The 11,344-nt window shown below is 42.3% G+C and overlaps 1 protein-coding gene across 2 annotated transcripts in view; it reads right to left on the bottom strand.

Moving 5' to 3' along the window:
- Positions 1-922: 922 nt before the first annotated feature.
- CENPF (centromere protein F) overlaps positions 923-11,344 on the bottom strand; it is a 66,033-nt gene continuing 55,611 nt past the window's right edge. Inside the window, exons 20-21 of one of the 2 annotated variants that reach the window (XM_047076845.1) lie at positions 7,634-7,705; positions 923-1,051 (exon numbers count right to left, since the gene is read on the bottom strand). In XM_047076845.1, coding sequence (XP_046932801.1) covers positions 1,037-1,051; positions 7,634-7,705 — 87 coding nt within the window. In that variant the 3' untranslated portion in view covers positions 923-1,036. Of the gene's footprint in view, positions 1,052-6,722; positions 7,706-11,344 lie in introns of those variants that run through there. The other variant, XM_047076844.1, reaches the window with a different exon arrangement.

The following is an 11,344-nucleotide window of genomic DNA, read 5'->3' as shown; positions in this document are numbered from 1 at the left end:
GCTCTTTGGTCCTGCCACTACAAACGCTGGGTGTTCGTGCCCTGGGTGTCTGTCCCCATGGCTATTCCATTAACATGCACACACAGACATCTCTGTGCAGCTGGCAACCTAATCATAGTTTCCCTACTGGGCTTCCTAGTAACATCCCCTGGTCTTTAAGGCCAAGGCAGAAGGGGGGGAATATTCCGTCTGCACAGAACACAAGATCTAATTTTCTTGATGTGATCCAAACTTGCTATTCCTTTCAGTGCCATGAATGATCACTTCTAGAAAGAAAAAAAAAAGTGTAAATAACTATTCAATTGGCCACGTGCTCAATTTTTGAAAGCACCATTCTGAGTAGCTGGAACCTAGGTCTTAGGACATAGCGTGGGATGCAGAGCAAACCGTTTCTTCTCCAGGATCTCAATTTCTTCATCTTCAAGATGATTACGAAAATCCAGATAATTAAACCATGTTGTTACAATGGAAGTTGTGGATACTCCACAAGTCATTTGATTGTGTGCTTACAGCTATTATAAATCACCTGATGTTTAGGGAACTCACCATAGGCAGAGTAATGAAGGACTTCAAAGATTTGCACCAAGAGGCATTAGAAAACCATGTAATTTTTTCATGTCGTTCCCCACGTGACTTAGGTTTTAGACAGGTGCCCTGGACCAGTTTAGCAGAATTGCTTTTTGTGACAGATCTGTAAAACAGAAGATGGTTAAGTGAATGGATTTCCAAGGGCTCTCTTGCTCAGGTAGCAGGCCAAACTCAGAGAGAGGGTAACGAGTGTAGACGTTGACTAACAAAAAATCGGAAAACCGACTTTGCAATTATACCAGCTTGCTTGTGGGTGAAGGAAAAGAATTTCCTACTGGAAGTTGCTTTAAAAGAATCCTGTGTTTTTGTTTGTTTTCGTTTTTTTCTGACATGACAAGTTCCGTTCGAAGGCTTAACAAAGTTATCGAGGACCCATCTTTCTGATCTGACAGTCTTGTGTTTGGGAAGTGCTTTATTTCCGGCCTCAGAATTGGTCCCTGCAGAGTGGTTATCGTAACAGTCCCTGGCAAAAGAGAAGGGCACCATCAGATTGACTCATGCTAATTATATTCCTTCCCTGGGGGCGGGGCCATATTTCCTGAGCAAATGCTACCCAGCGTCTGAACAGAAGTGGGGTTCTCCAGGCAAGAAAGAAAGAAGTAACAGTTGGGTAAGCAGTCAACTATCTCTGCCACAGCGACAGAAATTTTCTATCTGGGGATTAAAAAAAAAAAAAATTGGCTGACGTTGGTTTAAAAAATAACTCTTCATTGACTACAACCTATGCCACATTTGGGAAATCAGTGTGAGACTCCTCCGAACCAACATATTCTCTTCTTAAAAGAGTTTGTGACCACATCAAGGGGGGAAGAATCTAATTTTGTGATACATGTTGGAACAAGATTTAGGTTGCTAATTTGGGCTTCTGGCTCTCATAACAACAGATTGGGAAGTGGAATCTGCAGTAAATCTTCTCAATAAGAATACGTATTCTTTAAATTCTAGCGATGAGGGGCTTCCTCCATTTATTAATTCAACTATGCCATTAAACTATGATACATTCAAGTCCACGCTCGTGTGGTATTTCCACATGGAGGGAGGGAGACCCTGACTGTCTCATAAATTGAATACCCAGCCTCTGAAAAAACTAGCTGGGCAGAGCCAAGATGAAACTCACCTCTCTGCTTTGAGTTGTGGCTGTTTCAGAAGGAAAATCGTCTCCACACTCAATAGGCCTGTTTATAAATCAGAGTGGTGGCCCTTTGTTCCTTCCCCACATATCTAGGATTCCAAGCAAAGTGACCACCAGCCTGTTGTGTGGGCGTACAATAGAGGCTGACCACACAGGGGACAAAGCATTGTGGGCTAGCACAGGGCACCCTCATGACCCTCTGCTGGCCTAGGTCCAAGAATATGGCCATTAAACAAGCAGCTGGCATTCAGGACAGATAACACCCTCGTGCGGACTGCCCAAGGTCTAGCAGGAAGGAGTGGGCATGTGCCCAGCAAATGCTCAGTTAGATAACACAGCTGTGATTTCAACACCAAGAGGATCTGTTCACATTTAAAATTCAGGAATATCCCAGTGTTTCGCTAAAAAGTCTGTAACTGTGGAAAGCTGCCATTTTCCTGACTCCTTGCAAATACACCACTGGGGGAGAAAAACCAAAGCGGTTTTTATAACAGTGCAGGTTTTGCTGGAAACCCCAGTGCCAAATCCCTGACTACCTCAAAGGGTTAAATGAGGTTAAATAAGCACACTTTTCCTTAGGTGCTGAGTTGTCCTAGGCCACAAGAGAGGGAAACTTCCCTATGGGGTTCCGGTGGGATTCTGAAGAGAACTTGTCAGGCCAGTGTCTAGCTTCTTTTACTCTCTAGAATCCTTTTACTCTCTCCTTGGGGGTGGGTGATAATCTATGACAATCTTGGACTGGGGATCAAGACCAGAGCCTTAGTTTTGTTTTCCCACAAACTTAATAACCTCTTTAGGTCTCTTGAGTGGTAAAATAGGACCCACTTCACAGGATTATTAAATATCATAGGAGATAAGGCATTTGAACTGCAAGGATTCAATTTGGCAAATAAAGTATTTTTATGCAGATAAATATTACCCTCAAGGTGCCCCAGAAAAGAGAGGGATAACAAAGGACAGTAATCTTATTCATCAGCCACGTTCTTTGGGGGGCGGCATGTAGGGGGGCAGGCAGGGAGCCAGCGAGAATTTTGTGGGCTGCAAGTTAACAAAAATGTATGAAGTTTGGGGATATGTGTGTTTCCTTGTGATTTTCTAAAACATCAATAGAACAAATCACTTACATTTACACACGTAAATACACCAACATTACACAGGACAGACCTTGCCTGCAGCGTCAGAACCGACTTAAAAGCTATCAATCACTTTCCCTTTCATACCAGGAGCTGCGGCTGTTAGAACTGTGGTGGACAGAAATCTACACACCCATTACTCTCTCCCAAGATCACTGGACAATTCCCGTCTAGCACAAAATCGGGGGGAAGAGAAGAGTGGGTCACACTGGAAAATGGCTGAGGTGTAGAGAAACGAATTTCTGGTAATCTGATGCTTAAAATATATATATTTCCAGAAAAACAAAGTTGTGAGTGGAGGTTACATAGTTGAAACAAATATAATTGCCATTTTAACATACTATGAGCTAAATGGACTCTCTGAGCTTGAATTCAGGCACATTTTGCAATGCTGTTTTTGTAAGGAAATGTATTTTGAGTTCTAAACAATGAATTTATATATAAACTTCAACACGACTCATTTTTTATTAAAATTGCAGTAAATTGTTTTCTTTGGGTATTTTTCATGAGCCAAAGAAAAATCAAAACCAGTGGATGATTAATTTGCAAGATCAGTAACTGAATGATATGTACCAATCTATAGTGGTTACACTCACTTGCAAAATAAGCATTAGTGATATTGAGAATGGAGAGAATTTTGTATGGGAAAACTTTAACTGACATTAATGTGTAGTGTTGGACAGAGATTTGTCTAACAAATTTAAGCTGCAGTATTTACAAAAAAATTATCTGTGTAATTATATGTACACAGAATAACCAACATTTTATTATTTGCAAAATCATACATATAAAAAGTGACTGACTTAATCATCATGGCAATTTCAAGAGGTATTATTGTTATTCCCAATTTTATCAGAGGAAACTGAGACACAGTGAGTTATTTGCCCAAGGTCACATGGGGTGCCCAGGCATTCTGATACTTTTCACTGTTAATGTTTGCATTATACTAAACTTTTGTATTTAAAGCCTTAAAAATGTCTAGATTTTTCAAGGTTTTCCAAAACAGACTCTCTAAAAGCATTTAATTTTAAATAATGCTCATGCATTAAGTTAGTGGTTACAATTTTCCGAAGTTGAAATGGATCTCTAGTCTCATTTTAGTTTTGAAAATGCAGTATGAGGTCACACAAATCAGATATCATCATCCTAGACTTAAGTACATTCTCCACTGCACAGAAAAGATAGAAAAAACTACATCTATCTCTTGAATATTTGTGCTATCAGAATTATTCTGGACCAGTCAGCCTCTATAGAAGAGGGCAAGAGATACACAACATACACAACATACACAAGAGATTGGGTTCTGTGGTGACAACACTGGGGCTGAAATACTTCAACTCCCGAAGCCTATTTCGTCTTTTATCCAATGAGGATCATCCCCAGTCTTGCAAGATTGTTGTAAGACTCATCATTATTGTTAATAAACAAGGTCTCCTCAGACTTGGATGTGAGTTCTACCTGTGTCTCTTAATTAATCTCAGCCTATAAAGTGGGGATCCTGATGTCTACCTCACAAAGGTGTTAAGGTTTGAGCCAACGTGTAAAAATACTGTAAAATGCATCTAATTTTCCACATGGTGTTTTCAGCAGGTGAGGCATAGCTCAGGTGAGTAGGCATTAGATACACGGTGCCGCCTGAAGGTGGGATACTAGTTTTGGTCCTCAGGCTTTTCCGAGAAGCACTCCAAATTCTCTTTTTTAATTTGAGAGAGAGAAAGAGAGCACAAAAGCGGGGGAGAGGGGCAGAGGGAGAGGGAGAGACCATCTTTTTTTTTTTTTTCTTAATGTTTATTCATTTTTGAGAGCAAGAATGTGGGAGGGGGAGGAGCAGAGAGACGGGGACAGAGGATCCCAAGCAGGCTCTGTACTGACAGCAGCAAGCCCGATGAGGGTCTCAAACTCGTGAACTGTGAGATCATGACCTGAGCTGAAGTCGGACACAACCGACTGAGCCACCCAGGTGCACCAAGTAAAGAGAATCTTAAGCAGAGCCGATCAAGCAGGGCTTGATCTCATGACCCTGTGAAATCAAGAGTCTGATGTTCAACTGACTGAACCACCCAGGTGCCCCATCAAATTCTCTTCTTCTGTGTGTTCTCTCTACTCAGTGAACCAGCATAAAGCCCCTTCCTCTAAAGGGAATTCAACTCAACTACCAGTTGGCAACTACCAATTCCAGGTACTTAGAATCCTCCTAAAGAGGTAATTCCTTTGTCAACCACAAAAGAGAAATATGAAATACATGCCAGCGATTAGTTCAACTTCTGGCTGTGAGGTATTAAACCGATGAATCCGAAGAGTTGATCATAGCTTATTTCCCATTTAAGCTACTTTCATGATGCACTGCCATAACCCAAATGACTTTGGAAGCATTAACTTGGAAATCCTAAGGTCAATGTGCTCAGCCACCCTAAGACTGGTTAGAAATTTTTTCCCTGACTCAAATCAGTTGGGAAGTGGAATAGTTAGGGGCTGCTGGGAAGAAGTGTCTTGACTTCTTTCCAGGTTCAAAGAAACCTGTGAAAAGTTCGTAGTCCCAACAAAATAGACTGGGGACAAATGAGAAAAACCATGGATAAACCTCAAAGTTAATATGCATGCAGGGGTGCAGGGGTGACTCTTAGGAAATCAGGCTACAATTTAATGCTGGCTTTTAGTCCCTTTTTATTAAAGATGCAGTCCCTTTTGGACTCTTGATTACTCCCAATGAAACAAAGGGCCAACTGAGTTCCTACAGAATATTCAAGATGAAAGCATCATCTCTACCAAGCCCCTCAGTGCGCAGATTGAAAATCTGACTCCTGGATCTCTGGAGTTGGTCTGTTTCTCCATATGATTTGTCAGCTGGGATCTTACTTGTGACTCAACTGGCTTATCAAGTTGGGGCTATGGTGTATTTACTTTTCACCCTATATGCAGCTCAACTCATGGTATAAAGAGTATTGCTAGCCCGAGGAAAAGGATATTTTATGTCTCGGCTGCCCATTTATAGTGACTGAACAGTTCTCTACAATTATGAAAACAGAAGGCATGCCAAGTATCCCCTGTAACAAGGCAGCCATGGTCCACCTAGGAAAAGGTGGAAGATGATCTCAAGGACCCATGGAACCACCCAGCCAGACCTACTGAGTGGAATCTTCCAACAACTGGAGACAGCCAACAAAGCTGACGGCCTGATCCCAGCGATGTCTACTCCGGGCCATGCCCTTGAACACATGACAGCCCTTGGGTGATTTATGATAAGGATATTGCACCAGACCATAACCCCAAGCAACAGCTGAAGAAACAGGAGGAAAGCCAGGATATCACTTTCAGTAGATGAATACTAAGTGGCTTAATATTACCAAAGCATTATCCAATAACAGAGGCCACCTTCCAAAGGCCAGTTTTAATATATAAATGATAGTGTTCGTCAAGGTTTACACATCAGTTTGAACTGAAAGTCAAGAGCAAATTATCTTTTACTAGTTCATGTCCTTGAAAACTTTTTTACCCTGATTCAAAGACAAAGGGACTTGTTCCAAAGTTTTTGGATTTGCTATGGCTCATAATGCCTGCATATTTTCAAATGCTATCATCAATAAAGGAGCTGGAAAATACCACATATTTGTATATCCTTGCTGATGCAGTTTGATGGGTACACAATGTACCAGGCACTGGCTGGACACATTATTCCTAGAGAAATCCTGTAAATCTTCATGACCCACATTCCAAATCATGTCTTTTAACATAACTGAGTATGTTCACTAAATGTACCAGTTATCATTTGTTAAGACTCTTTTACTTTTTATAAGAGGCTGCAGAAGTCAGCAAGATACAGCACCAATGTTCATAATGCATTTCTATTTAGAAATCATTTTTACAGAAACCAAGAGCGATTTTTTTTATTAGGACAAAAAATGCTCTATTTTAATACAAGATCACTATTGATGAGAACGTATACTAAAGAAGTGCAACAAATTGGTTTGAAAAAGAAACAGTACAATGACAGAAAACTTTGACATACTGCATCTTGGAGGAGCCTGCGACCAGGCCAACTGGAAATGAACACACAACCCCCGTCACCCCCACACACAAGTATGTACAGGTTATATTGGCAAACATTTAGAAAACACACTGGAAGCTAAGCATGAACACACCCACCTTATATACATCCACATATGTATATGTGTGCGTGATTTTCCTTCATTTCACTTGGCTAAAAGAAATTCTTGATCTAAAATTATTTCCTGCCTAACTCTATACATAGGAAATATCACAAAGCAAAAGTTTACATTTCCCTGGGAGCTGTTCGTTGGAAGTATAAGCTGTATTTTGAATTCCCTTAGGGTAAAATCCACATGCAAACAAAAGTTGTTACAAAGTGCTTGCCGTCTAAGCGTCTAAGCGTAACAGCATCAAAGAGCTTTATCCAGCACCCTTTACACTACTGAAGAAGAGTATCAATGATGAATTGGTGATCAGTGCTTCCAAACATTTCCAATACTTCTACACGGGAGAGCTAAAGAGTACAATATATTTCGATTCATAAGGAAATGTTTTCTTCCCACAGATAATGTGCTCCCTAACTAAAGAAAAGCCCCTGCAGGGTCACTGCCTTCTACTCAAATACTGCCACCATCCAAGGTCCTGACACACAAGGTCGCTTCTACTGGACCCTGCAGTTCTCGCTGCTCTTGGACTCGGGGATAGCTTCCGGGCTGGGGGCAAGCCGGCCTCGCTTGGCCCTCAGGCCCTCCCTGGGGCTGTCAGCTGAACTCCTCTCAGGAAGGTTACTGACCGAGAGAGATCTCGTGGTGGGTTCTCGGAAGGTGGAGCCTGAATCCACTGGGCTTTGCTGAGCAACCTTGACCTATAACAAACAAAGCATCTTTGTTAGAGATTTAAATCATATTCACAATCCTACAACATGAAAATTAAAGTGCTTATGTCACCAAATTTTAAATTCAATCCTTCTTCTGTAGGTGTTATACACGGCTTTAGTATTTCTTCTTCACTGGGAAGAAACAAGGAGGATATCGGACATGAACTTGGTTAAGTCACCTTGCGAGCTTTCCTTGACACCTCTGATGGCCAAAGTTCACTCCCAAAGCTAGCATGACCTTCTCAGATCAGAAGGCAAGCTTTTTGAAGGCCAAGCTTGTCCTCCTTGCCATTGTAACCCTAGTGCCCAGAATATGCTTGACTACCTGTCAAACATTCAATATATGCCTGAGTGATAACACAAATCAGCTTTCATTTACCCTGAGCCCCTGCTATCATTCAAGTGACTGTGATTCCAATGAGTAAGACTACCTTCATAGGGAGTAAGCTTTATTTACAACGTGTGTGTGTGTGTGTGTGTGTGTGTGTGTGTGTGTGTGTGTTTCTGAGAGAGAGAGAGAGAGAGAGAGAGAGAGCACGCACACACGCGCACATGCACACGAACCGGGAAGGGGCAGAAGGAGAGAGAGAATCTTAAGCAGGCTCCACACTCAGCACCCGGTGCAGGGCTTGATCCCACAACTGTGAGATCATGACCTGAGCCGAAATCAAGACTCAGACACTCAACCGATTGAGCCACCCAGGTACCTCTATTTACAACATTTAAAGGACCTAAAACATGTTTCTCCTATATCATCATTTTAACATTCTCCTTACGTTTTTGTTTTGTGTCCATATTGAATTTGGATTATAGTAGAATAAATAATAAAGTCCAGAAAGAGTAACTCCCCTTTCTGATGTCCTGCCTTTTAAGAGAAAGAGCGATCTCAGGAAATGTGAGACTTTTAAGAAACAGACAAGAGGGCAGGGTAGCTGATAGTGTTCAGATTTTTTGAGGTTTATGCAGTTGTGACTAAAGATATGGGGTCAGAAAAGAGAAAGGGGAGCAGGATGGATAGAGCATAGAAAAGCTTCATTTAACCAAAGTTAAAGACAGGAGTGGAGGACCCAAGTGGAAAGATCTTCACAAGGAAAAGAGGAAGGGCGCTCTTGACAAGGGCGACTCATGTTTGCTCTCCACAGGGAGAAGCTATTGATAGACGGCAATGGACTCCAGTGAGCTCCTTCTGAAGCAGAAAGAAAGAAGAGTGGAAATTATTTCCCCATTTATATTCTTTCCATAGGAAGTATGTGGTTTTAAAAGGCAGCTAAATACTTTTCATTACAGAAAACATAGTAAATCTGGCCAACAGATCAAATCCCTGGAAAGCTTGCCTCTCAGATTAAATGCAGGACACTTAAAAAAGAGCAGCCTCTAAGGAGCAGGACTTAGTGGAAAATTACCATCCATGGAAAGTTGAAGGAAAAAAACAGAGTTTTACTGGTACTTTTTTTTTTTAATAGAAAGTGATACAAAAGACAGGCATTTCCCTTGAACCCATCTGACGCAGGAAAGTCAGCTCTTCAGATTCACTGTTTAAAACAAAAAGAGACAGAGAGGGATCACTCACATTGGGAAAAGAATATTTGAGTTAGTAAAACTTTTTTTAAATATTTATTTATTTTTGAGAGAGAGAGAGAGAGAGCGAGCGAGCATGAACGGGGGAGGGGCAGAGAGAGAGGGAGACACAGAATCTGAAACAGGCTCCAGGCGCTGAGCTGTCAACACAGAGCCCGAAGCAGGGCTCGAACCCACAAACCATGAGATCATGACCTGAGCCGAAGCTGGACACTTAATCAACTGAGCCACCCAGGGGCCCAATAAAACTCTTTCTTAATCCCAATTAAATAGCCCAAGTCTACCCCTTGGGTTCCCCGTCTAGACTCAATTTCTCTGATACTGAGCTGAGGAAATTATAGTCTATGATCAGTTTAAACTGTGAAGTTGATCCTCATGTTGGCGGGTTGGTCTCAGACTTGTCTATATAAGTAGATGAGGTCTAATTCACCAAGTGTCTAAACTATTAAGTGCACCCCAACCTGGACTGTCTTACAAACTATGTCTGCAGCCACAGTGGCCAGAGGGCGACTATGCAGATGGTGCAGTGAAAGTGAACCTCATTCATAGGAAGGAACGCAGGGCCCCACTATACTGATCACCATCACCCTCTACAATTTAGGGGCAGGTCCTCTGGAACTGACCACCAACCCCGGGTTCAGACCAAGTCCACAATCGTGACTCGCTTATCCCCAGCAAGCAAGGAGCTCCTGGGCTCGTTCAACCCAGAGACATAACAGAAAATGATCCTCACCTACTCTGCACTAAACCTGACAGATTTCCCTAAAGGTCCTGACAGATGTCACTAAAGGTCCTGCTGAATGACCTAGGGAATTGTCTGTCTCAGACCTTCAGCCAGTCACTTCAGGCAAGGGCTCATAATCCTGAGTTTCTAAGCAACAGCTTTAGGAAAGGATACCTTGGCTCTATTCATTCAAACTGAATGATGAAATACCCTTAACAGATGAGGCAAGCATTTTTACAAGGCGACTGAGAAAATGCTGAATTAAATTAAAAATCAATAGGCTGCGTTTTGAAGAGTTTGCATCTAACCACGAAGTCTCCTATAACCTCCTCTCAAGAGGAACCACCCCCATTCGTTTGCACAAGTGCGTAAAATTGCTTAGCGATTCATAACTGCTGGAGCCAACTGCAGCCTGTAGCCGATGCATCGAACACAAATCTGCAGGAAACCATGGTTACTACTCTGTACTCTGCAGATTCAACAGTGGTGTGGAAAGCAGGCCCCCTAGCGTGCAGAGCTCTTGTTCCTAGATAATAAGTCTGAACCCCCCACGTAAACTGCTTTTCCATCAATTCCTCATAAAAGAAGGAAAAAAATGACCCATGTGGTGATTTCATGAGATGGTTTCCTAACATACGTTTAAACATCTATTATCGTAATCGCTTCAGGACAAGACTAACAGCCCCAGTCATTCAACAAATAATCTGTTCAGTGTCAGACATTGTATTAGACATGAGGACATAGGTAAGCTATAGTCATAATCAGGGACCTCGCAGTACTCCTCCTGCAACTCAGAAGGCAGATATTTAACAAGTAATTATGATAAAGTGAGCCACCTTAAACCAGTGAAAGTACAGGGTGCTACGTATGTGTCAAGATTTTCTGTTTTAAGGGGCGCGCCTGGGTGGCTCAGTCAGTTAAGCGTCTGACTTCCGCTCAGGTCATGATCTCACGGTTCATGGATTCGAGCCCCGTGTTGGGCTCTGTGCTGACAGCTCAGAGCCCCGGAACCTGCTTTGGATTCTGTGTCTCCCTCCCTCTCTGCCCCTCCCCTTCTCACACTCTGTCTCTCTCTCAAAACTAAATAAACATTAAAAAAAAAAAAAAAAAGATTTTCTGGTTTGAGAGAGCCAGACAGCTAAGTACTTCACTTGATCACCAAAGGTGTGAGACAAGCAGGAATGGACGTTAGCATGTACGAGGAGTGAGGACGGGCTCCCAGTCAGCCACCCAGTGAGGGAAGTAGCACAGCCTGCCCCAGAGCCTAAACCTGTACCGCAGGTCAGGACTTGTCTTGTGGTTGAAAGCTTTGGTCAAGCTTGGAA

The sequence above is a fragment of the Lynx rufus genome, unplaced genomic scaffold (genome assembly GCF_022079265.1).
Source record: "Lynx rufus isolate CCGP_SWC_20201006 ecotype Redwood Valley unplaced genomic scaffold, mLynRuf1.p SCAF_15, whole genome shotgun sequence".
Classification (NCBI taxonomy): Eukaryota; Metazoa; Chordata; class Mammalia; order Carnivora; family Felidae; genus Lynx; species Lynx rufus.
The sequence above is the reverse complement of the archived record's forward strand: the minus strand, read 5'-3'. Positions and strand labels throughout refer to the sequence as shown.